The sequence below is a fragment of the Seriola dumerili genome, unplaced genomic scaffold (assembly GCF_002260705.1).
Source record: "Seriola dumerili isolate Sdu_G_001 unplaced genomic scaffold, Sdu_1.0 BDQW01000079.1, whole genome shotgun sequence".
Lineage (NCBI taxonomy): Eukaryota > Metazoa > Chordata > Actinopteri > Carangiformes > Carangidae > Seriola > Seriola dumerili.
In genome coordinates, this window is record NW_019174334.1 from 778,392 (window position 1) to 806,064 (window position 27,673).

General features: G+C 42.4%; 1 protein-coding gene across 2 annotated transcripts in view; it reads left to right on the forward strand.

The window, feature by feature from the left end:
• The window catches only part of stau2 (staufen double-stranded RNA binding protein 2), a 102,420-nt gene that overhangs the window by 65,198 nt on the left and 9,549 nt on the right, over nt 1–27,673 (forward strand). Inside the window, exons 14-15 of one of the 2 annotated variants that reach the window (XM_022744238.1) lie at nt 20,765–20,830; nt 22,006–22,116. In XM_022744238.1, coding sequence (XP_022599959.1) covers nt 20,765–20,830; nt 22,006–22,041 — 102 coding nt within the window. In that variant the 3' untranslated portion in view covers nt 22,042–22,116. Of the gene's footprint in view, nt 1–20,764; nt 20,831–22,005; nt 22,117–27,673 lie in introns of those variants that run through there. The other variant, XM_022744236.1, reaches the window with a different exon arrangement.

Consider the following 27,673-nt stretch of genomic DNA (forward strand, 5'->3'; position numbering starts at 1 on the left):
TATGTTTAGTTAATATTTTAAAGGAAAGAGATGAGAAGGGAAAAACTACACCGTCAAGCAGCTTTTTTTTCACTGAACAGAAGCACTGTAAAACAATGTTTAACCCTGGTGTGTGTGTGTGTGTATATGTAAAGCCAGTCTCATGTTCTCAGCTCCCATATTCAGCTGCAGGTTTATTTTTAGGTGACCTCTTGTTGGAAGTGCACTCAAGCTTACAACCATGAGTTACTCCGTGACCACAAACTTCCAGCCTTGCTGTCTGCTCAAACACTCTCAAGGCTGTATCAGTTTTGCTCGGTTAAATCCGCACTCACTCAATTGATATCTGTCTGTTAAGAGGCCAAATTATAGACCATGGCACTGGGATATATTTAGACTTTTTTTTTTCCTACATGCTTTTTAGACAGGCTGATTTCTGTGTTTGTTCTGCAGAGCTGAAGTAACTCTCTGGCAGTCCCTCTGTGGCGGCAGTGGGACACCAGGGGGGCCGAGGCCCACTGAGCTGTGTGTGAGGTGTTGCTGGTCCAACATGAGCGGCCCGCAATCGAAGATGACAGGGTGACTGTTGTCTGCCACCAGACTCTGTGTGTATTTGTGTGTGTGGGGTTGCTTTGCGTGCAGTAATGTCCTCAGCTGAGCCACCCTGGGTCCCAGGGGCCCTGTCTCTCAGATTGTCAGCTGTGGCTGCATGGGTTTCCTGCAGCAAGAGCACATTTTGGCTGATTTGATATGACATGCTGGACATCAGGATTAAAATGTGTTGTAGAAGTGCTTTCAGGTAATGAGGCCTGCTGTTTTGGATTTTTTTCAGGATTTATTTCTTGTGAACTGCACCACGTTTTTTCCAGGTGTTCCTGGTGTTACTGAAAATGTTATTTTTCTCTCTCCTCTCTGCAATTTGTCATCTGGCTGTAATGCAAAGTTTTCTATAGCATGCTGATGAACTGATTTTATGTACTGAGAGAGTACCACTCTAACCCTTGTGGAAAAAAGCCTTTCACAAGGCCGACATTACCTTACCAAAACACCATTTGGTCACATTCTTGCTCTCTTGACAGTTTCTGTTATCTTATGCGAGATCCACAAACACATACAGATAACCATGCACCAGGTTACCCAATCCTCCCTAAAGAAATAAATCATTGGACGCTTCTGCTAAAATTAATTGGGCATTTGACCTTGTCCCTGGTATGTGGATTTTTGCTGCCAGCAGAGTTGCGATGTTGAAACAAAGGATGAAGGGACAGGGCTGTAGGGAGCTGATAATTAGGGCCAGTGGTGAGTGTATTTATTTACATGTTGCACACATTCCTTCGTTCATTTGTTTTGCTGGAAATGTGTTGAAAATGGACTTAAGTGAGGGACAAAAAGATTGACAGTAGGAGAGTGTAGTGGCAGCGAGAGGATAGACGGGGCTGATTCATGGCGTGGTGACTGCTGGGATGGTCTTCAGAGATCCCCCACGGAGCTCAGGAGAACAGCAGGAGAGGGAGCTGCAAAGGGGAGGAGGTTGCACAGGCCTTGTGTTTGAAGTCTTCCTTCCCGACTGGATCGCAGACGTTACCCCAGGCTGGGCTCCTCACGGGGGGTCCCGCTGGAGTGTTACCCAACCAGGCAGGCAGCTGTCGGACAGCCTCTCCTCCCTGCTTATCTGTCTTGTCTATCTCCTCTTTATGTGCCCGTGTTGTGTAACCAAACACAGCACCTGGACGTATCCTAAATCACTGTATGTGGAGAAAACAGGGGAGTGGGACCTGATTGGCACTTACATAGCCTGAAAGTTTGGAATGAATGCAGAGCAGACATTTCTAGGTCTGACTAATTTCATAACCCTCTGCCAGTGTGGTTTAAACATGCTGATGTGACGGTATTGCAAGGAAGCATCAGTCAGTTAAAAGACACCAGTTTTATAAAGGCAACTTTTGATGCTTTTTAATTAAATCTTGTAAATCTTGTGAATGAATGAGTTGATTGACAGCTGTATGTGTATAGGCTGGTTGAAAAGTCTCATGACACATTCTGTCAGGGTTTGGGAAAAAGGGTTTTTGTCACCATTTTCCACTTCAACTTCATGCCGACATGTTATGTGAATATCTGAAGGAAAATTTGGGTCAAAACATAACACGCCAAGAGCTTGAAAAGACAGCTAAATATTTGGCTAATATCAAGTCACAGCTGAGTGCAGTGATCCAAACCTTTGGCCTGCAGGAGCGTTCATCTGTTGCCTCTATGAGCTGAGCCAGTCCAACAACTCCTCAGCCACATGGAAATGGATCATAAGTGCTGTTACAGCCCAAAATATGAAAAATGGAGACCTCCCTCATTTAACAACACAAATTCCATCTGTAGAGCTAATGTAATTAAGAAGCCTAAGCACATGTGACATCGTGTTGGTGATGGTCTCCATTTGTGACATTCTGTACACCTACCAACTATTTTGAATATAAGTATGGTTGTAGTTAATATCATATGATTGAATCTTGACTGGACAATTAATATCACAATATATACACATACATTACAGATTTCTTCTTTTTTTTTTTTTACATGACATTTAAAGCCATTTTGACATATCCTGTAAAATCCTGTTTCTAGGTTTACATGTACATATGATGCAAGTGTGTATTCATTAAATCAGTCTGACATTTACCACAGGATGGTGACTATAGATCACATACCTGTTGCTATGACCGTAGAGCTTGAATGACTTATCTGCTGAAGGAAACAATATCAGCAATATGGTTGGCTCCTCTGGTCTGACCTGAGTAAAATAATAACCACCAGGCGCAGTGATACACTTTTGTGGTATATAACTTCGTAAAGATGCTGCTTCATGTAGTAATTTAAGATTTGAACTATGCTTTGCCAGTAGCACAGTTGTGTTGAGCCAAATGTAAAGCGTATAATATTAAAACTAGCTGAAAGCCTTTGTGTTGTGGGTCGAGGTTGGAAAAGTTAGACATTAATCCTTGTTTGAGCTGAAAGTTTTTACTTGTTTGCTTTGCTCCATTAAGAGAAATTGGAGCCTTATGTGTTTGCTAGAATCTTGCAAATAATTTTTACGATTTTTGGAAAGTGGTCTGAGCTATGAATAACAGTAAAATCTCTTTACTATTTAATATTGACGTGTGACTGGCAATGACTTTGATTGATTTAACTACCGTACGTGCACGGTAAAAAACGTGGCTTTGCAAGCTGTGAGTAACATATTAAAGGTGAAAAGCTTTATTTTAGTTGTGTTTTGTGTAAAATGGATTGATGGCTGTCTTTGTAATGTTTTAAACTTTAGATTTTTTTTTTTTGTGATATTTACAACTTTGGCCTTTCAAATTGAGGTGTTACAAATACATAAGGAGATGTTATGATTGCAGTTTTGCAGCAGGAGGCACATGTTTGCACAGCGATTATTCGTCACTATAATTAGTCCACATCACACAGAACCAAAGGGAGAGCAGTCACAGAGAGATCCCTCGCTCCCGCTCAACACCACCTTTCAAAGGAGCTCATACCTTGCCTACCTCCCCAACACCACCTCACCCCAGCACTCCCACTGTCAGACCTACAAGCCCCCCCCCCCTCCGCTCCCGTCCCAGGAGAGAGGACAAAGTGAAGCATCCACAGAGCGATCCATCACTCCCGCCTGTCTTCCCACATGCCCTCCTCAGGAAACACCTTTCAGACCAGGAGATTAGAGTGCGACGGGAGAAGAGAGGGAGCAGTGAAAGAATGATGGAGGAGGAGGGAGACAGGGTAAACGATTCAGAGAGGCAACGAGAAAAAGAGGGAGAGGAGCTGGAGAGAAACTGATTGAGTGGGATTATGAGAGATTGATGAGGACAGGGAATGAAAAAATGGGAGATAGAAGTGACTTGACTTTTTTTTCTTTGCGCGCCAGAGGAAGCAGTGACCAGTGGGGAGAGAATAAACATGAACTTGCCCATTAGGGGACGTGCTGATAGTTCAGAGTGGCCCCTTGGAACATTAGCATGTCTATTAAGGGTGGACATGGTGTGGAACTAAACACACACATGGACACTTGAGAGTTGTACTGTGCTTGATTTACTTTTAAACATAGTATGGAAGATAAACAACAAACTAACCGGCCATGCTGGAAAACGGAAACTTCAAAATTAAATGTGGTTTTGCAGGCGTTGTCTTGCACTGCATCATATGTTACTCTTTCCGTAACGTTAGGGCTGCAGCTACTGATTATTTCCTCTTTTTTTTTTTTATTAATTTTAAATGACATTAATACAGGGTTGGTGGAACAGTTAATGGTTCTGACATAGACATCGTGAACATGGTGTATAAGGACAAGTTGCACTGAGCAATCGAAATAAAAATAAATAAATAAAATTCTAACTCGCATATATGGAAGTGAGAAATTTAGTTCACAATAGACAGGGAGGGAGTGTTCTGTACTCAATCACTGGTGCTCTGAGCCAAGTTTTCATCAGACCTTGTAAAGCTCCAAAAGAGCTCCCAGCGGACTGTCCCATCTTCCATGTTCCCCTTCAGTCTATTAAGCATAGACTCATAAGATGCTATCACCACCATGGCATTCATCCAGTCCTTCAGGGCCAGTAATACAGCAGCTTTCCAATGTCTTAAGATAATTCTGGAGGCTGTAACCAATCCTACCATAATAACAGAAAATATCCCTTTTGATACATTTGGTATTTGAGATCGATCCCCTTATTTCCATTTTTTTAATAAACTATTGATTGCCTAATAGATTCATCAGTCTCTAAAATGTCAACTTATTGGAAAATCTGCAGTCATACAAAATCGAGAAAGGAAAATAAACTGAGTACATTTCCCTCAATTGATGAATCATATATTCAACAAATTACGTTAAATAATATATTTGCATTACTTTCTTTTGTAATATGGGTAATAGACAGCAGACAGCATTTCAAAAAGGTTACCATCACCGCCACCAGTCTGCATGTGACTCATGTCATGTTTATGAAGTAGTAAGGATCCATTCAGTACCTGAGACTTGAATGAAAAGAGAAATGCATCACTCAATTTTACTCATAAGGCCTACAAGAGCTCTGCTTACTAGTCCATCAACACGCGAAAAAAAAACCCCAAAAAAAACAACATTTAAGGAAGATGATTAAGCAGGCTTCTCGCACAAGAAACAATATTTACCCATAAGTGCCGGCTAACCAGATGATCACTGCTGTTCTGTACTAATGAAAACAAAAAGGAAGTCTTCTGTGTCTGCGCTCCAGGCTTTTGCCATGTGTTGGTAAAGTATGTGCTAGAAAGTAATTTGACACTTTTTAGTTGTCAGAGATGTGTAAAATTGTCAGACACTCAAATATATGGTGACCATGACCGATAGTGTTACCCTACTTGTCAGTTTAGATTAAATTCCATAACCTGGAGTCTCTCTGAAAGCTGAATTGTTGACATGTGATACATTTGGACAGCTGAAAACACCGAGGCCAAGCCCACAACTGATGGTAAATGTCATTTTATTTGTATTAGTAGCAGTATTATCGTTGTAATCAGATATTGTTTTTTATTTTGTGCAAATAGCTAATTTTGTGAAGGTGTGTTGAAGGGATGATAGGATAGCATTTTTTTAAGTATAATCTATATCTGTTTATGTGTATACGAATTAATTGTTCTCCCTCCCTGTTGCTTTCATACCTGTCAGACCAATGTGATTGCTTTAAGGCAACCAAAGGTGTTAGATTCATTATCACCTCCATGCTAAGAGGAGCAAGATGTTTTGGCAGCGACCTTGCAGCCGTCAGCGCAGTTAGGCTATGTGTGTGATTTCCCACACACACAAATTTGGCATGGATAAAGGTCTCTAAACCAATCACACCTCTCTTCACTCATCACCCCCGTGGGAGGCATAAGCAAACCAGGCTGCTAATTCGCTACCTACCGCTCTTTTGTAGCGTCTCGGACTCATTAACTTAATGTCATTTGATACTGAGTGATAGTTCGCCTTGCTGAAAAGGTCCCCAAGATAAGGGCCAGGTATTTTTCCTATGCTTTGCCATCTCCCGGTGACAATGTGTGAGTTATGTCACCTGTGGAGAAAACACCTTTTCTAACACCAAAACAGTTAGGTTTTCACTCTGAAAAGGTTAACGTTGCGCCTTTGTTTCATAACAAGCATTATGTAAATTGTTCTACTGTCCTTTGTTGATGCGGTAATGAATATCTTGTTTAGCCGTTTGGAAATACTCATTCTCACACACAGTTGATAGGATGATCTGTATGAAGCTGCCTTATCTCATGATACCCTGCTAACCAACATCTTATAAAATATTAAATATACATATAAAACAGAGGACCACAAGCCTAGTCTGACATTGTCAGTCTTGTCCCATTTCTGGGAGAGTTGCACAACACATTGAACTTCTATTGTGCAACTCTGCAAAGAAAAAGCTCTGGACTTTAAAAAGCCATTTAACTTGATACGTGACACACGTCTTGTGGTTAAAAACTTCTGAGAATTAATCATCATAAGAGTGCACCAGAATCACACTATGACAGTAATTGCAGGCGTACAAGTTTACCACATAGACAAAAACAACCACATATCTACATAGAAAAACACACACATACACACACTCTTCACAAAGACCTGTATTGTTGGTTGTAATTGTACTCTTTTTTTGCTTTCCTGACTTAATGAAATCCAATCTCCCAGATGCTTAGATGCTATTTGTTTGTGAAAGTTGTTTTTGATTTCCATTGTACACAGTATGATTATGGTATGTTTCTCTGAAATCGCAAGCTATCACTCCAATTTCACTGACAGGTCCATAGCCGTACGATGCCCCCTCCTGCCCGATTACTATGAGTGATTTACTTAACCCTAACTACAACCAGGGGGCAAAAAAGATGAGCCTTTCTGCTGTGGCAGTTATGAATTGGGCTCTAAATGACCCTTACTGTTCAGTGGCAGATAATGACGCTTCCAGTGGTGGGAGTCGGGTCGTTAATGTCCCGCGTTAGGATCAGTGCTCTGTGGCTGGATACTGAGTTATGGAGATGAGCGTAGCGACTGGGGAATGTTTTTCTGTCTGTCTGAGCACCCCCCCCTTTCCTGCCACCCCACCCCATCACAAGCACCATCCTCTCTTCTTGATGTTAACGCATTCTCAGGCCTCAAACAGCAGACATTTTGAAACACTCAAAACAACAGCCACAATGGGGGTTAACACCAGTTACGACTAAGGTGTCACATACTCCTGTGGTTTAAGTAAACACTGTGCGTGTGTGTGTGTGATTGTGTGTATACACATGTGTGTGTGTGCGCATTCATGTTTTTGGTGCTCGTGTGGGTGCGTGTGTCCGCCTGCCTCATAGCAGTATCTTCATGATCTTCCAAATCTCCTCTCTAAATGAAGTCACAAGTGATAGCTTGTATTCTGTTTTACATGCAAATACAGCCCGATCCTTTGCATTCAAAGGAGATAAGAAAAGATTAAGCAAACCACACTGTCACTACCTAAATGTGAGAGGAAGAAATCACAACAGCAAGTGAAAGAGGAGATGCATTGCATTTTTTTTTTAAAAGGGAGATCAACTCTCATTTTGCATGTCTTAGCTAGCTGAGCAACAGGCAGGCCCACTCTCTCCTGTTGAATATGACAGCTATCACACGCTTAGAGGTTTGCAGTGATTTAGCAAGCATTTATCCAGAATATGATCTAGTGATATGACAAATAATAATAGACTGCACCCTCCGGCAAACAATGTTCATTTATGTATTTTAATTAAAATTTCAATTGTTATTACACCATTTTAAAGTAATAGTTCTTGGGAAATAAGCTTATTAATTTAATTGCCGAGTGATAGATGAGAAAAATTATGCCACTCTTATGACTCTTTTGCATAATAAATATGAAGCTACTACAGTCAGCAACTTAATTTATCACAAAGAGTGGGAACAGGGGGTAACAGCTCTCCGGGCTCCGTCTGAAGGGAACAAAATCCACCTACCAGCACCTCTGAAGCTCACTAATTAACATTTTATATTTTGTTTGTTTAATATGTACAAAAAGTTGTTGTCTTTCCTATAGTTTGGGATTTGTTTGGATTAAACAAACGAAATATAGCATGTTGATTAATGTGTTTTAAAGGTGCTGATCAGAAGATTTAGTTACCTTTTTACAGAGCCAGGCTAGATGTTTCCCTTGTTTCCACTTTTGTGGTAACCTAAGCTAACCAGCTGCTGGCTCCCACTACGTAGTATATTTATCATAGAGGTGCGAGTGTGGTATCAATTTTCTCATTCAACTCTCAGTAAGACAGAGAATAAGTACATTTCCCAAAATGCCAAACTACTGGTTTAACATTATTTAACATGATTCATTGGGGTGTTCTTCAAGGTTCCATTTAAGGGTCCCTGATATTCTCCCTGCACCACCCCTTTTCTTTTTTTCAAAATCGTATTGATTGCAAAGAAATGTAATTGTTTTCTTTTCCCTTTATATGCCTCAAGAGTGTCTTTATGTGTCACTGGTTTTGATTAGGTGCTCTCGGCATCATTCACATGATGTGCAGAAAGACTGCATATGGAACAAAAAACCTGTAGTCAGGAAAACATTCATTTTAAATCCATATGTAACTCATCTGGCTTTGTTATGAATGCATAGACTAAAGCAAACCGCAGAATGTCATTATCTCAGCAATCACTTATCCTTTTATACAACGCACACCTCAATTTACCATGAAGGGAGGAAAATTATGTTTTGATTGCACTTCTATAGATGCTTTGTAAACTGTACATGTGCAGTAGAGGAAGGCATTTCATCTACACTACCCACACAAATGCCCACGTGCACACACATACACACAGTGTTAAAGTGATCCACAAAATGGTTTGATTTATTGTACATTCTTTCAAGTGAGAGGTCTAATGCAGCATAGTTACTAAATAAACATTTGTTTTAGAGGCCCCCCTTTTCCTGCGGGACATCTTTTTTAAACCTAATTTCCCTCTACTTCTCTCTTGACCCAAACTCATTTTCTTTCTTTCACACTCTGTTTCTCTATCTGTCTTTCTCTCTTTGAATCTCGCACCCCCCCCCCCCCCCCACACACCACACACACACACACACACACACACACACACACACACGTCTCCCTTGTGCCCAGTGAGTAAACGTGGAACCGTGTGAGCCTTCAGAAGGACTTTGAAATGAGACATGGCTGGGACATCAGAGGACTCTGCCACTCTCAATGAGCCTGCTTGATTTATAAGAGAGTAGGGATTGGGGGGGGGGGGTCGGTTGTTTCCAAAGGCACACAAGGCCACGAGGTCCTCCATTAGTACCCTGACCCCAGTTTCATGGGACCAACCGCTGCATTGGAGGAGAGGGAGGGGAAGAATGGAGGGATGGATGGATGGTGGACATGGGGGGCTTGTGTGTGAGAGGGTCTTTTCTTTTTTTACCTTAGAAAGTCTGCAATTTACATTTTCACCACAGAGAAGGCAGCAGAAATGAGACACCCTACCTCGGTCATTTGTCAGTGGCCTGCGGTTTCCTGACTTAAACGTCTGCTGCTTGTACCTGATCCCTCACTCAGTCCTACAACTGCTTCCTATTTTACGATTCTCCTCACAGTTTTACTGTCTGCAATCTAATTAGCTGTGTCTTAATCATGTGTTAAAGCGCAGCGCCTTCCTGGTGTTTACTGTCTGTTTTCCATGCTGTAAAAATGTGTGAGGTGGCTCGTAAAACTTGCCCACAGAGGATTAAGTACTCATTGCTCTGTTGTGGATAAAATCACTGCATCACTGACAAATAATGGGTTATATCATCTGTAATGTGCCACTGCAGGAAAATTGTAGCACTGATGTACTTTGGGTTAAGTTAGCTGCATCTTAAAAGGAAAGCTACACATTCTGTGAGAATCACTTCCAGTCATTTTATTTCAATCCTATTATATTTAGTTTTTGCCCTAATCCATGACATTTTAGAGAAATTTAATATTAAAAAATATCCCGTCTAGATGAAATTGTGGCACACATGGCTTATTTAATTTCCTTTGCTCTCCAGCTTGGGAGAAGATCATGTCATGCTGCTTTTATTGTGCATGTGAGGCCCACCATGCCTATGTGAATTTATGTTTGCTCATCACGTCAGCCACTCTGTGTCTGGCCTTGGCTCAAATCGGTGTTTGCAGACTGAATCCATAACATGGCTTTGTTCCTGTTGAGATTGGTTCCTGTTGTTTATGAACACTTTGTGACAGGCCCGCCGGCTTTAAACCAACTCGGTAATGGCATTATGCTAACATTTTAAAAAGACATATGTTTTCAGTGTGCATTACATTACGTCCCCCCCACCCCCCATCATATTTGGCTAGTTAGTGTGGCCCCTGGACCTGTTCATCAGAAAAACCAGCCTGGTTGGAGGAGCCCTACCCAGCAAGGCCTGCCGCTTGATATAAGCATACTGGAATTTATTGTTTTTAGTAAACATGCCTTATACATAATCTGTCTCTGCAGGACACGCTGCCAGTTACCATAGGAACATAGTAAGGTTTTCATAACACTTCAGGGGCTCCCTGAGGCGTAATGGGTCTCAATCAGCCCTGTCAGACAGTGATTTGCAGGTCCACTCAGTATTTCTTGGGATTTTAAGTAAAAGACAAAACGTTCATCCATATCTTATTGGCTCAGCAAGCATGGTGGGTAATGAGAAACAGTCAGTATGAGGTGATTAACAGTCAGTGCAGAAAGGGGCTAAGGGAGCTTCATGGAGGTAAAGCCAATTTCTTGCTTTCCATGTCTGCAAGGGTCCACTTTGGTTCATGTGATGTAAATTTTGTAATCTGTCCAAGTCCGCGAGGATCCACAGTGCTAATCTGCCGACAGTGCGTGCTTTTTACAAGTAAACTGGACGCTTGTTTCGTCCAGTGTATGCATGTACTGTTTATTTCCCATCCTCGGCCCTATTCTTGTTAAGCGGAACATGTCCGTGTACGCATACCCCCCTGAAGCACGTCCATTTCCGGGCAAGCGGAAACCATGAACTGGCTTGAAGAGACAAGAGGAAAAAGGTGTAAAATGCTGTCTGACTGCGCGCCCTCTCTTGTTACCGGATGACTTTTCCACCAGACATCCACTCTCTCATGTACGCTGTTGTCTCTGACAAGAAAATATAAAGGGCTTGTGATGGAGAGTCTGGGATTATTGCATGCAGCTGCCGGCTGTCACAGTAAGACACTTAGCCCCTCTCCACTCACCCTTTATCTTAACCCCTTCATATACTACATTCCCAAGTTCCTCCTTTTTGCCTTTCCACACCTGTAAGTCTCTCCTGTAAATCATGTCATCCTTTTTTGTTGGTCTAAAGGGGACAGCGCTCTTCAAAAGATGTGACCTTCCCTCCTATGTCTGACAGTTTTTGTGACTTTCTGAAACCATCAATCTGACAAGGTGTGCAAAAGTGAGTAAAGTAGGCAAGGTTTGAACTCCCACCCTCTAGCTCTCTTCGTTCACACAATCACCTCATTTTCTATGTACAGATAAATGCAAAACATTGAGAGCCATTGAGTAGAGACTTTCTAAAAGCACATGCCATTGTCTCAGTTTGAACTATTATCATGCCTTGCCCCTCTCTATAACTGCTGTCTTCTTGCCCCCGGCTTTGAGTGGGACCAAGCTGAACAGACATCAACTCTTTTGCCTTCAGACATGTTCATTTGACATGTACAAACTGCTATTTTCAGGCAAACTGAAGATCTGAGCTCAAGTTATCCAGCAACTATTGTCATTGTGATGGAATAGGAGGTTTTAATAGTAAATCTGTGAAGTGAAGTTGCTGCTCTGATGACTCATTGGACCCATCTTCTCATTTGTTTGGACCATTTTTAATACAACCAGTTTTTTAGCTTTAATATGAAGAAATAATTAGATTCCAATTTTACGGAAGGGCTGATAACAGCCAGTAATGCTCTTTGACATCCAAGCCGATATCCTCACTAGCAATTGATACGGCCCACTGCAGTATCTTTACTAAGTTTATTATCTATGCAAATGAAGGAAGTGATTAAGAACTTGGATCCTACCCCTGGTGTGAGCTGCCCATGCTTCCATTCTGCGGTTGGAAAAGGTCTTTTCCACTGGTAGTGTTGCAGCCAGGCAACAACCATAGCCATCACATTTGCATCCCCACCCAACCACTGCTTGTCCCACTGCCCACTTCAACTAAGCTATGGACTTCATCAAGCAAACTGTGGGAGTTTGTCATTTTGAATTTAGGACAACGACAACTGGCATGCAAAGAGCAGTTAAATGCATCACGTGGTCGATCTATGACACATACAACAGTGGAGGGGAAAACGGAGACCAGGAGGCAGAGAGGAGCAGAAAAGGGAGAAATGGGACGCCCCTTGGGACCGATCACTATCTCTCCACTGATAAGAGAGCGAGTGCCTGAGGACTGGCTTTTCTTCCCACAGCTTTTCATAACTCCCCCAGGGCAATGTGACTCCAATTGTTCAGGATTATAGCAGCTTCTCCCTCTGGCATAGAAAGGTAGATCTGTGCAAGTTAAGATGAGGTGATGTAACACTGCTATGAAGTCTCGGGGGTAACCTGATGGAAAAAGACATAACAGTCAGAGCAGTGTTTCTTAACTATTAGCCCAGGAAGTGAATCTTAGGTGTGACATTTGATGATCTCCTCGACTCCCCATATGTATGAAGATGACTTGCACACAGTGATGCTCATGAAGCAACATTATTTTCTGCTTATGTCATTTATATGAGTGAGGCATGAATTGTGCATGAATTGGATCATAAAGGAATAATCCCTTCAGACTGTGTCTCATCACCCAGGTTGCTAGGTTGTGTATGGTGGGGGTGGGGTTGGGGGGTGGGGGGTTGCACAAGACAATAGAAAGGCCCTTTGCTTTTGGGAAAACATTTCAGCTCAGTCAGTGGTCATGTTGGTGAGTCACTGTCCTTGAGGCTGTTTTCCTCTTCCTGCCTCATATCTTACCAGACAGTAGTCCCATCCCTATTGCATTCTTCATGCCCCCATTTCATCTCATGCTGTATTTAGTCACTGACTCATCATCAGCTTAGGAATAAGTTAGAAATTTTGAGAATAGACAAAACATAGATTTCCCCTGCGTAACTTCCTGTGGGTGGCGGGTTCCTTTCTCAATGGAAATGTGTCACTGCCTCCCTTCGTGATAAAAAAGGGAAAGTGTCACTTTCTACTCTTGGTCTGAATGTGTCATCTTGCAAGTTTTGAGTCACTCTTGAGCTACCTTGAACTCTTGACTGCCTTATGGTGACCCCTGTTTGTTTATAATGTCCTACATCCACTTTATATGGGTTTAAATCTTTTTTTCTATATTGACTTTTAGTATAATTTCAGAGTGTTATAAAGCATTTATCAGCTGTTTATACACTGTATGTACTGTACGTTGTGCTTACAGCAACATCATAGTCTGGAAAAGGCTGTGTTTAAACCAGTTTGTCATTGTTTAGATACTGGTTATAAAGGCTAAATAGTGTTGCCAGTTAAATTTGATCCATGTTGTGTTTCTGTTATACCATAACTATGATGTGATGTTGTCACATCAACAATTATGAGGCTCAACGATTAGGTTATTGTTTCTTGACAAAGTTTGATTGTGGAATACTAGCACAATGTTATCATAGAGGCTGTCTTTGGCTAGATCTGCTTTTCCTCCGAGATGCTTTGCTGACAAGGCAGGACTGTGGTATGCTGAGGTGCTTCTGCCCCTCGCCCTCTACTCATATGTTTTGTATTACGCCCTAGGAGGTGCCATGCTCAGCAGCTCTGAGATGGGAGGGGATAAAGCATGCCTCTCCGACCCAAATGACGCATGACATGGCGCTGCGCCCCGGGCCCTTATTTATGGCTTCCCATGTCAGAGAAGGCTTGCTCCCCTGGGGAGCCCCACAGCCGTTACCCGCTAACTTTGCTCAGCCAGCCTTCAGCGCTCATCACAGGCCTCAGAGACACACACTATCCACTTCAGGAATTCTGGTCACCATAATGTGGCAGCATGCACACATGACTGAGAAGTATGCAGAAATCAAATATATTTCCTCACAGCGAAGTTTATTTAGCTGTACAATACTCACAGTTGCTACACTGTTGCACAAGCAGTGAAGCGGCAGATGTGAAGTGCTACTTCAGAAGAATTAACGTCATGTCAGGCTACAGCTAGGCCACTGCCAGCACACACTGCCTCTTTTATCAATGCCTCTGATGTGGAAGAGGATGTGAAATCTGGAGAGAGAGTGAAGAAGAGATTTGGTGAGAGGATCTGAATACATTTTCCCTGTAGTCACTCAAGAATCCATGTACATATCACACCGCATTAACAAATAGAGGCATACACTGCCAGCACTCATGCACACACAGGTGTTCTCCACGAGCTATCCGGGAATGTTTCGGTGATCCTTGTCCAGGGTTTTGATGTGGGTAGAAGGAAAAGAAAAGAATGTAGAGGAAACCAAAGCCAAGGGATGAGAAGCAGCTCGAGAGTAGATGACAGAAGGAAAAAAGGAGGAGAAAATCTGCAATAGATAATGTTTAAAAGAATTTAATGAACATCAGAGGGAAGATGTGACGTGATGGCGCATTAGTGACAACAGGGTTAATACAGGACAAAAAGATGGCTGGGGTTTTCTCTTCCCTGGTATCTCATATTTCTTTGTGCTTTAGAGAGTGAGCGCAAAAAGAGGGAGCACTGTCAAGGTTTTATGAGGCCTTTTGAAAATAGAACAAGCCCCTCTCCAGAACTTCTCTGACAACAGGGCACTCATTTTTCCATCTTCCCAGGTCCTGCCTGTAAAACACCCTGTTTGAAATCCACTCTTTTCATTGTTTAGTCTACTAGAAATCCCTTAGATCATCCTCATGAGCAGCCGTCTTGCATCCCCTTCATGTTCCGAGTCCCCACCCCCCAACCCCCTCCCCTTGGACCAGCCACCCAACATTAATCGGACTCTTTCTAGCGTTGTTAAGGCCTGACAGCAAGCATGTTATGGCAGAGGAAGAGGATGAATGTCCAATGTACAATTGAGCAAACAAAAGCAAGCGGTTTGGTTTACGGTCCATCCACCCCAGCGTCGCCTTGATTTCTGAGAAGAAACTGGACGTGGTTGTGAAACGACTCTGTGGTTTGTGTAAATTAGTGGTGGAGTGGTACTTGATAGAAGTGGAGAGGTGCATCTAGCCAAATGTTGTTCTTGTAAATGACGCAGTGCTTCACTTTCTAGCCATAAGAAAGACTGACTAACTACATAAAAACTATTAAAGGCCTGCAGCAGCTCATAAAAGAAGGCATTGCTGTGTTCATGTCCATTCAGAGTCTATTGACTCTACTATAGTAGGTCACCACATAACACCACACCACTGAGCCTTTAAAATTGTATCGCCATCTTTTTTTCTTTTTTTTATTTCATTTTTGTATACATGTATATGCATCCATTTTAGTGCACCTGCAGGGATTTCAGGGATGGTATCGAGGCCTAGCGAAGATCACAAGAAGAATCTGACCTAGCATTCCCTCTCTCTCGCCTCTTCAGTGATGTAGATGTCCAAACACATGACTTAGGTAATGATGCAGGATCAAAGCAAAGATTGGAGGCTGCTGCTGATGCTCTTGGCCTGGACTTAAGATTAAGGAAGGGTTTGATCAGTCCAGCTGGACTGTACAGAGCCAGAGAAAGTCCTGGGAACCTGGATCTGCTTGGCAAAGAGGGAAATACCACACTGTACTCATGAGACTGGGTCATTGGGTTAAACCTTAAGCTGGTGTCTGCGCTTTCATCTTGCCTCCAGCAGAGCAGAGGCAGGATCTGATCTGATAAAGTCAAGAGAACAGACAAACTAGGGTAACGTCTCTCTTTCTTCTGCTACTTGGAAGATTCAGAGTAGGAGGAGAGAAAGAGATGCAAGTATGTGAGATTGACTGATGTGCTGGTGGTCTTCACCTCATTAGGACCTCCCTGATGTCTTTGATGGCTGCTAAGGGCCAGAGGGTGAAGTGATCGAGATCGAAGGATTGAAGGCTCCTGTACCCTCTTCTCTCTGGTTCTTTTTTCCCACTTTTACTGCTCCTTTTCCAGCCTTACCATCTCACGTCTTTTCTCCCTTGTTCTTTTTTTTCACCTTTTCCCCTCAGCCTCCTATTCCCCAAAATGTCTTCATTTCTTCCCTAGAACTGAGTAGCCCAGCAGTGAGAGCTGACACAGGGGTCTGATTTGTCAGGGTCAATGTGATCCAACGATCCATCAGATCCATCAGGCCGATGCCGTGGACTCCTGGGGGACTGGGCCTTTGTTTGGCTAAGCCGCTGATGGAAGCGAAGCCTCTGTTGGGGAAGCCATTAAGGGTGCAGCAGGCCCAGAAAAATGAGCCGGGCTTGTCACTCCACATCAGGAGCTCAGCCACGGTCGCAGATCCTCCTCAGACGCCGTCACATTCGACCACTGTTTGTCCAAGCCTTTGAACTAGGGACAACTAGATAGCTAGATGAATGAGCCCATGTGTGAAGTGGCTGTGGGGCGCTACAGGTTGGCTCACAGTCTTGGATTGATGGTGAGTGCAGGATTGTTATCTAAAGTTGGGTTGAGGAAAGATGATAGGTGAAGAGGGAGTGATGAAGGTGACTTGAGGATTTGTCCCATAGCAAACTCCCATTTGGTGCGGGGAAGGTTGCCATAGGTACTGGTAAGAAGATGAAATACAATTCAAGAAGTCCAGTTTGAGGGATACATCCATGAGTATGAAGTATCATCAGATACAAAGACACTACCCAACGGTTTATAATACTTAGGCAATTTTAATAGGATTTTAATAGTGATTTTAATTCTGGAAAGTTAGTGCAGGGCAACAGTCCTTTTTTTTATATAACAAATGCAAGGTAAAAACAACATAGTGCTGTTCTCATTACAAGGTATTCTACCAAGAATGTGCACTTATAGATGCTTGCATTACCAGATGACAATGCATTGCATTTTGTGCTGAACAACCCTACGTTTTGTAGTTGGAGCACCCTCTGTCAGCACTTCTGCCGATGCAGTGGTTTTTTTTTTATCCATATATTTTTTTTTTTATTGGTTTTTAAATGTCTGCCCTGTCACTCCGCCTTTGAGTGTGGCCGCCCAGAACAGCTATAAACACGTACGCCTTCAGAAGTGATCGGGCAACAAACTTGTTCTTTGCTTGCGTCACCTGGCCTTGAGAGATGATAGAGCTCTTAGTGGCCAATGGACCATTTTTTTTCTGTTTAAAACTTCTTTTAATGACTGGCATCGTCCTCTCTGCACATTGTCTAACCCGCCTCTTACTCTCTCTTTGTTCCATGACAGAGATTGAACACCTCCACCTTGCGTGTCGTGGCCTCAGACTAAACATACTCTTCTGGTGTTGATGCGTCAGTGTAGCGGCTGCCTCTAACGATGACCAACTTATCTCATTAGAAAAATAATGATTTCACTGCCTGCCATTCCCAAAGATAGGCCCAGTATTTGTCTAAGGCTCTGCGTCCTTCGCTGAGCTGCTGGGCCCAGGGATTGGCTGCCTCGGCCCTTATGCCTGCCTGTCGTATATCAGCAGCACTGCCACCGTCAAGCCCCTGATTTATGGCTGTTTATCTTCCATCACCCCCCCCCCCTCCAACAGATGGGCCCTGGCTATTTACTCAGAGAGAGAAAAGTCCCAAACCAATTGAATAAATACAACAAACAAGAGGTAATCACGGGGAAGTTGGTTGTGATTACAATTTATTGTTCACCAGAGGAAACAGGAGATTGATCTGTCCTTGGTGTTTATCAGGTGTGACACTGATCATGTGTCCTAGATTAATCTGGCAGCGTTTGGTTTCCTTCTTATCTTAATTACTTTTTCCGCTCCAGTATGTGTGGACAGTTCTGGTCATTGTGAAGTGACATGATGGTATTGCATATGTATGTATGTATGTATGTATATTTAAAAAAAAGCACCTAAATGTTATATGAAGAATCCCTTGATATGATTTATGTTTATTAACAGTGCAATTGTGAAAACATTCCTTCAGCTGTCACCTTAAATCTCTGCAAGTATTAGCCCTAAATCTGACTTGCTGTCAGATCTTCACAGAGAAAAAAAACACATTGCACCATAAATTGTCTGTTACAGACACTGAGGGGCTTCAGTTGATTTCTGATTCTCTGGAGAAAGACCTTAAGTAATAACCCGACAGTATCAATTTTTCAAACCAGTTCTACTATTATTGTTGCAGTTTTTTTTTTTACTACCTGTAAGCAGCACAGTTTTTTTTTTTCTCAATTTGATGGATATAAACCAGATTTTGACCCTTGCACCTGTCAGTCATGAATTATGATTCCTGGTTTATGTTTCTCATAATCTGAAGTTAAAACTCTTTGAAAATGATTTTGGACGCAAGCACACAGATACTAGTTTGTAACATCCCACTCTGTACATTGCATTCCATAGAGACACACTGATACCTCATGCAGTGGGATTTATATTTCCTCAGCATTGAAGTGTGATAAATGTTTCCTCTCAGTGCGTATGAGCTTAAATAGAGACCATTATTCACATGGAGACGTCTCTTGTCTGTGTGTCTGAGAGTATCAGAAAAATGTGTCCCAGTCCACGTAGCTGATATGACTAATAAGAATAAAGTAGAGCGAGACGTTGGTGGGCTTCATGATGAGGTTCACTCCGCAGTCGTCACCTCTCACTCATCTACTGAGCAGAACCAATTATTCCTTATCTCTACTCTGATTAACCAGTGATGGAGTGTAACGGACCCAGGCTCGTTTTGACCACTGTCGCACCAGATGTGTGTGGAATAATCAAGCGGAGCTGTTTGAGTTTTTCTTTTTCAGCTTTTCTTATGGTAATGTTCATCGAGATTATTATCCATACGTATTACTTAGTAGATAAACGATACAGTATGTTTAAGAAATACTGATTCAACATGAAACTCATTTTTCAACCAAGTTTATAAAGATGAGCAGCCAAATAAAACTACTTCTAAATCTGACACAACTGCAAATATAATGTTTTGCATTTACAAGGTCACTATAACTCCAGAAATCTGTAATATGAAGCATGCAAACAAGACACTTTCATGCCCACACGTTACAGTAGATAAAAAACCAATTACTAGATATTCATCTGCAATGAATCAATTTGAAAAAACATATATTTTACGGTAGAATAATATGGTACACCAGTCGAACCTGTTGGACCTGTTTGCTTTTAGGACATAATTTCTTTATATGACATATGGAATGTTTCCATTAGGAATTGTCCACCATTTGGTAATGGTGACACCCACGTTAACAAATCAGTTTGATAGTGCGCTTAATGGGTAATTAAATCTTGTTCGACAGCATGATAACACATTAACAGGTTGAGTTCTTCCTGCTCAGATACTCCCTCAGGCTCATACTGTATGTGTAGTTTTAGATGCAGAGCGGCAGTATCTACAATATTTGAACTGCGGTCTGCCATGATGGTTGGTATGAAAGGAGGAGGTCCTGCACTGGTGTCAGCTCCGTTGAGAGATATATCCCCCAGCAGCAGATCTGCTCCAAGTCAGCCCACACTGAGAGACAGAAACCGAAATAAAGAGAGGGTAAACACATCTGGAGCCGATTGTTAGGATGGAGGAAGTATCCTTGTCAGGAATCGGACCTACAACCTGGTTGAGATCAGACCGAACAGCTCCTCTTGGCACACTCAAACTGCTCTTTTTTCTCGAAGTGGTTTGTGGTTGTGACATTAATTGTGTGGATCAGCACTGCACTGAATACGCAGTCCATAGGTGTCATAACACCAAATGCCTAGAGAATTTTTATGAAAAGAAAAATCAAATTCTCCACTCATTTAATAATCTTCCTGTCCCACCTTTACATAGCTTTTGTGTCAGTCCGCTCTACACTTCCTGACTCCCACACTTGTTGCATTTATTATGACAGTAGACCGGACCCTCCTCACATCACTAGCAGCCCCTCTAGCTGGCACACACAGGCGGCCGATGAGCGGGAAGGAAATTACATCATGGCACTTTTTGACCCAAAGCTTGGCAAGAGGAACCAGTGAAATATCTCAGTTGCATAGTGTGAGTTCATGAGATAGGATATAGTTTTGTTTTGTTTTTGTTTTTTTTAATGACATGGCTTTACATTGCTTCAGATGGGTGGTAGTGGTGGTAAGGGTGGTTATGAGCTCAATGTGGTGGAGACAGTCAATTTAAATCTCTTGAAAGTGTCACTTTGCACTCAAAGCTTCCTTTCTCAACCTCAAGACGGTTAACAGTCAAAAATGTTACACACACACACACACACACACACTTGGATATTTTCAGTCATTGTGGGTTTTATTCGCTACGCAGATTAAATTAAAATGTGTGTGGTGTTTCTAAACTTTCATGTTTTATAGATATTTCAGACCTGCTGCTATTCTTTCAGCTGTGGTCACACAGAATACAGATGTCACTCAGATTGACTAAGGAAAATGCAGAGCAGTCAAAACATAAAGTGGAAATGTTAACCCAATAACGCTAGATAAACAGTCAGGGGAGAGGAGCCAAAGACAACAGAGAGCGAAGGGAAAGTGTCCTGCTGGCATCAGGTTTCCCAGAGTAAGTGTTATTTGAAAAGCAGCTGAAGGGTGACACTCACTCTCCTCCCACCCGTTCTCCCTCTCTCCCTCGCTCCCTCCTCCCCCTCTCACTCGACCATCTGTTGTTCTCTCTCTTCTCAGGCTGCTCTAAGTGCCTTGAAACAGCTGTCGGAGCAGGGACTGGACCCGGTGGATGGCCCCATCAAGGTACGGTAGGATACGGATCACGCCAAACTGGCAGACAGCCGCTCCACGCTCACTCAGCGTTGGATGCTCTACCAATCAGCCAATCAGAGTGAATGTGAGCATCCAGATGTGTGTGTTTGTGTGTGTGTGTGTGTGTGTGTGTGCGTGTGTGCATGTGTGCGTGTGCGTGTGCGTGTGCCAATCTGGCTTATTGCAAATCCCAACGCTCCAGGCTGGCCCATCATCAGCTCCCTAACCACCCACACGCACGTCCCAACATTTCCGCTCGACATTTTTCTTCCATAGGAAAGCAACAGTAGGCGTATGTATTTACATGCACCACACTCCTGTCAGTGCTCGATATTTTGCATGATGACTATCGCCACCAAGGCTCAGTCATGGCAGAAGAGAGGGCTTTCTCCACGTACTTCCCCTTCCTCCCCCCCCTCCCCCCTTCGCTGCGTCCTCCATGACAAGGAAGGGAGGAAAGGAAGGAAGGAAGGAGGAAGGACGCCAGCGGAGAATCCAGTAGGAAAGTAGGAACACCGTGGGTTTGTTGGGAGGAAATCACTGTCAAGCATTTGTGGAGTATTTTCATAGTAGGTGTGCCCTGGGAAAAAAGTTTAGGCAGGGCTGTTTTCTTGTAGCTCTGTGTCTCCTTCAGAGCGAAAGAGGAAAGGAACAAAGAGAGGGAAGAGTTATAACAGCTTCATTTATGTTACCATCAGGGGAGAGGGGCAGCAATTACACTCTCACCTGAGCTGTTAATCACTTCTTTCTCCCTTCGGTCTTTCCCCTCTTGAGCTCTAAAACTCATTAATTCACCCATACTTTGCTGTTAACACATTATTGGTCACTGAGCCTCAGATGATTACAGTGATCAATGTGAAAATACACTTCTTTTCTTATAAATCAGCCGCACTCACACACATGAATCTCTGTCTTTACAGTCCGGTCTGATAAAAGCCACAGCACAGGTTCCACAGATGAAGAGTTAGTGTGAAACAGAGTGAGGTCAAGGACTTGTTAAGTGTCTGGAGTCACAGTCGCATCACTTTCGTTACCTCTGGAAGTTTTCTTTTACAAGAATCACCTATCTTGTTTTGAAAGAACTGGAACAAATTACCCAGAGCAGGACTGATTATTCGCAACATTGGACAAAATCCGCCCTAACACAGTTTCATGTGTCTTTTCAGACCAGTGAACCATGTGGGAGGGAGGACGGACATTAAACAGACTAACTCAGGCACCACCACTCAGGTCTGCAAGGATTCAAAGGCTGTCGTCTAGGAGCTGACAACCCCGACCCCCCCCCGCCCCGCTCGCCCAACCCCACCGTGTCCCGACCCCACCCTCCTTCGGCATACACGAACCTTACAAAACCCAACCCACCCTTCACCCTGATCTCCCATAACCTACAACAAGAACCTACACAGTGTTCCCACTACCCACAATTCCCCCACCCTCTCTACCACCCACCCACCCAACCCCCCCACGATTGCCACTGTATCCTGCAAAACCTGTCAACATGCAATAGGGTGGATGTGCACCGAGAAATGACCGACTAAAACACCATTACCTGAGTCTATGTGAAGACAACGCTATCTTAACACGTTTATTGATGATTTCAGTCAAAATTTAGAGACAAAAAATAAATAAACGAAATACAAACTAATGAGATAAATGCATGGTACTGTATGAAATCAAGGGAAATCCAAAGTGATAGACAATTTTCCCTTTGGATAAATGTCTGTTGGTATGGTTAAAACAAATATGTACATCATGCCATTGAAATACAAAAGAAACATTTTAGGCGAGAAACCAACTTGCGTACAGTAGCTTATTTTTTCGGGGGTATTATGTTTCCGTTTATTTTATTTTTTTTCTTTTGTTATTTTATTAATCTAACAATGCTTGAGTACTGTATTTAAAATTAACCAATGCCAGTGCTGTGAAAGTTGTAGTTGTTGTCTTCATATATAGTCACCCAGCTTACCTTGTATGCTGACATAAAAAAAAAGAGTTCATCTATCTATATGGATGTGTATGACTTGCAAGAGTATCATATTCCGAAAAATAACAAAGAAAAGTTTTTTTCATGTGGACAAAAAGGACAAAACTGGTGTTAGCAGTAATCAGTAGAAGTGCTGACCACCCAGGAGTGAAGGTTGGACCGACCTTCAGTTCCTGAAGGGTCTACCTATCCCTTTTTAACATGACCCCACACTGGCATAGCATCACTGGAGCATCACCTGACCAAGAGCGGAGACTAAGGGGCCACCACAGTTGTACTTTTTAACTAGAAAAAGAGGCCATTTGCATCGACAGTGGCTAGTTTTTCACGCACATTCTCTAATGCCAGTAAGCTTTTAACGTAGACTCCAAACTCCTGAGAGTTTTGTACGGACTGCATGTCCTCCAGTGAATGAAAAGTCCTCTCCATTCCAGTGATTTTGTGTCAGTGGATCATCCCCACTCTCTCCCCCCCTCCCCTCTCCCCCCACAGTTTTGTCGATCACATCTACACCCATTGTGTGTGTTGTATTGACCTGCCAAGGCATCAACTGGGTGCTTTTAATGCCTGCATTCTGGAGGGCATCTTTTGAGCGGAGAGAGCCTGCGTCCGATCTGCAGGCTCCCTCCCCTAAAGGCCACTTTGAATCACTTTGTTCACTGACACTGAGGATGTGTCTTCTTCTTCGCTGTGAGTGCAATGTGTAATAAGGCTGTTTCTGTTACTGAAATGCAGTAAAAACACCTCAGTTCATGTGGAAAAAAAAAAAAAAAATCTGTTTTTTGTGTCTTTCTTTCTCCTACGAGCAGATGTAAACACACCTCACTGGCTAATTAACACTGTTTTATCTTCTCATACTTAAATCTGCTTTTTTACACATATTCTAAAGGCATAAGCTGGGATGTAAATTGGGTTTTAATGTTAAGTGAAAATGAGAAACACTGTGGTGACGGTGACTGTAGCATATTGTGTTGGAGAGCAAACACTGATGGGGTGTGCACACCACCATCTGTACAACACAAAATAATCTTAACTCAAGGTCCATTTACTTTTTCCAGTGCTTTCAACCACATCAAACAGTGCGCTGCATCAGTTTTCTCAGTTGTCATGGAGTTGACTCAGTTGTCATCACACGACCTTAGTAGGGTGATGTGTTTGGAAGCTCCGGGTAAAAAGTTTTCTGTACTTGACACGAAGCCTCAGCTTTTAATTCTGAGAAATCACAGCTCAACTGAGATTTTACTCAAGTGACAGAAACTTATGGCAAGAGCCATGAAGTAGTTCTCAAATAATTCTTAATGGCATACATCTCAAAACAGAACTGAACGTCACATTCTCTTCAAAGTGTATTTTGTGTGTTTATGGATATCTGTGTCTTTAATACATATCCCACTGCATTCACTATTTGTAATGACTGATAATGTTTAATAAGAAAATCGCAAAAAAGAAATGGTTGGTTGTTCTCCCAAAGGACCTACAGAAGTGCACTACAATTGTAAGTGTGTCTTTATTCCAACTCTTGTCATAACACACATTATCATCTGCTGCTTTATCTAAAGCTGAAGCATACGCTATATGCTTTCTAATCATCTGATGACAATCCAAGCACAAGATTTATCTGCAACCCTGGCCCACTACGGTTTCTTATCTCTAAGTAGTATTATACTCTACTTCAGTTATGAACCTGGGGATATTCTATAGTTTTCTTACTGCCAACGAATCCTGTGAAAAGCCCAATACCAATAATGCCTCGAACAATACTTTCTCACCTTCTCATCATGTCTGTGCCTCTCTGCCCCAAGCCCACTGATTCCTAAGAAAACATACATTTTTAAAACGTATACAGTAGTTCAATAATTTCCTTCAACATCTGGGCACTGTAGTTTTTTAGCAAATATTGATCTAACAGGAGGAAATCTTGAATTTGTTTGGCACTATTTTCAGATGTGGATTAACACCTGCTAGTTACTATTTAAGAGAGCAGGAGAGTGCATTGTGTAGTGATTTGACTTTAAATAAATGGCGGTTAAGGAAGTAACATGTCATCCAGTGCAACAGTTTGACTTATTAATGCTTATTTAATCATTTTTGACAACAATGGAGATATGTGTTACAGTTTTGGCCACACAGGCAATAGTTGATATTGTTGCTTTTCATGGGATTGGTTCATTCATGGGATACAGTATATCCAGGAAGTCACTGGGTGTCATCCTTTTTAAAAGTCCCCCGGCACCAATTTCATGACAACCTGCAAGTTCACCAACATCTTCACAGTTTAATATGTAGCTCTGCAGCTCAAAATACCAAACCACTCTGTCATGTTGTCCTTCACTCGTGCTTGTGTTTGAAGATCAAGCCTCATGAATGAATAGCTACAACCATTCTGTTAATTTATACTGGAGACAAACCTTATGCTGTAATGGTTATCGTCACATAGTGAAAAGAAAAAGGCTGCTGTGTTTTCCAAATAGCGATACTTAATCTTTAACTTTCAGCAGGGGTGATAGCACAGGGATAGATTATGTGCTCTTTATCTATGACATTCTTCTGTTGCATCATTCCATCATCATGTAACTCCACCACCTGCGCCGTCGTCCAGCACGCCGGCCGCCTCTGCATCGAGAATCCAACTCTGCTCTCCCTCATTAGCGAGATAAATGAGCGGACGGGGACGGCGGCGGTCTAATACAACGTCACTGACTAATGGACTCAGCTGGCAGCTACATCTGCTTGCCATTGAGGAGCGCCAAGGCTGTTCACACACATTAGCAGCAGATCTCTATTCCAGAAGCTTGTGCAGGTAGTGGCAGACCAGCTTGAGGCCATGTTCGACCCAAGATGAATTGCTTTGCTCTGACCAGCCAATATGGGAGGTGAACCTTGCTGCCCAAAATAGAACAAAATCAATGGGGCTGTGGAGCTTGTCCGTGCCATGCAAAAGCAAATGCCAGAGTCATTGATTTTTCCATCTGAATTATGTCCCATCAACCCCCTTGAAGTCCTCTAAATTAGAGCTGTATTAACAAGAGGATAAAAGAGTGAGAGGAATCCTATAGATGTTGATCAATGTCCAAGCAACGATTCAAGCCAAAATTCTAATAGTTCTCTTTCTTGGATGAGTAAAAAGGATTTTTGTGTGTACCTTCCCAGAGCACAAAAAAGGCCTGTTTAATAGCGCCTCTTTGAGCTGCATGGAGTCCTAACAGTAGCTGGAAGTGGCTGCACTTGGTGCTGATTGCTTCTGTGCACAGAGGGATCGAAGCTGTCAGTACAACTCTCCCTCATATTAGAACTAATCTGCCACTGAGCAACTTTATCCAGCCCTGATTAGTCACGGCAGAGGAGCGCTGCGTGCTGAGGGCTGCAGCTCTGACATCTCCGCGCTTCCCTGTAATGCGCCGTGGAGGTTGGAGAGGAGCTCGCAGTGAGCAATCACACAGTCTGGAGGATGGGTGTATTCTCCGTCACTAAGTGATCAGTTCGCTCTGTGGAAAGATTTTTAAAGGTTAAAATGAGTTAGATCGGTGATTTATTTCAGTTCCAGCATTCAACAAATGAAGAATTGCTTTGGTTCTTGCCATCTATAAACCATAAACTGCTGTCAGCTAATGGACGTTTTTAATGGTAGTACTGTATTGTCTGTGGTCAGAGCTCTCACCAGCTTCTAATCTGTGCTATTCTTGGTATGAAGACATATACCTGAATTGGCATGTCAAATCTTAAAGCCATTATAACTGTCACCAGTGAGCTGCGTTCATTTTCACAACACATCTAGAATTGATCTTCTGTTTGTGGAGAGAGGGCGGTGATGAGGAATGGTCTGAGACGGGACTAAATTTTTAAAGACATGGCTGTTTGTTTGACCCAGATTTAGATATACAAAGTTCAAACCTTAAGGCTTGGGCTCATGATCTTGTTATTCCTACAACTGTCTGCAGGGGAAAACCCAGACACCAAAAACATTGTGTTTTTTTTTTTTACATTTCATTTATTAATTATATTTTCAGTGAAAGCTTTAATTAATTTAAAGGGCAGCAGTTTACCTCAGTGTTTTGGCATCTGAACACAAACAGGAAGACAGGAAGAGATATGAATCTTTTCATGGTTTTTAAATAATGTGTTTTACTTATTGTCACTTGACCTCCACTGCGCACAATGATGTGTACGCAGAGTTTAACACTAGGAGGCTGTTTTCATGTTCATCTGCTGAAGAGAGAACGTTTCTCTGAGCTCACTTGTACTTACGAGCATGATTTTGTGACATTACAACTAGTTTTGAAGCCAGTCATGGTCCAATATAAAAGTGTGAGGTGGAAACTTGAAACTTCCTGAGCACATACGCTGAGGATTATTGAAGACGGAGACATCTTGTTTCCGGTTGTTAAACTTTCAAAATGAGAATATTGGCATATTCATAGATTGTGGATTTTTTTTAATGAGGGTGAAGGGGTCGGTGTACTTTAGACGTTTAAAGATTATTTTAAGGATTTTTGAGAAAAAAAAAAACAAAAACATTAGACACAAATTATTATTGCAAGCACAGTATTTCTAATGTTTTTAAAACTTAAAAAATCAACAAGATTTCATGCTCCTCTTGAGATGAGAAAACCTACTGAAATGTGTCAAAAATGCATGTTCATGGGGCGCCCCGGTGGCTCACCTGGCAGAGTGCTTAGTCTGGGGTTTGAATCCAACCTGTTGCCGTTTGCTGCATTTCATCCCCTCTCTCTCTCTCCCCAACCTTCCTGTCTCTATCACAATAAAGGCAAAAATGGCCCAAAAAATTACTTAAAAAAAAAAGAAGCATTTTCAATAAACTTATAGCCTGGCACGACTTTTAAATTTAGACT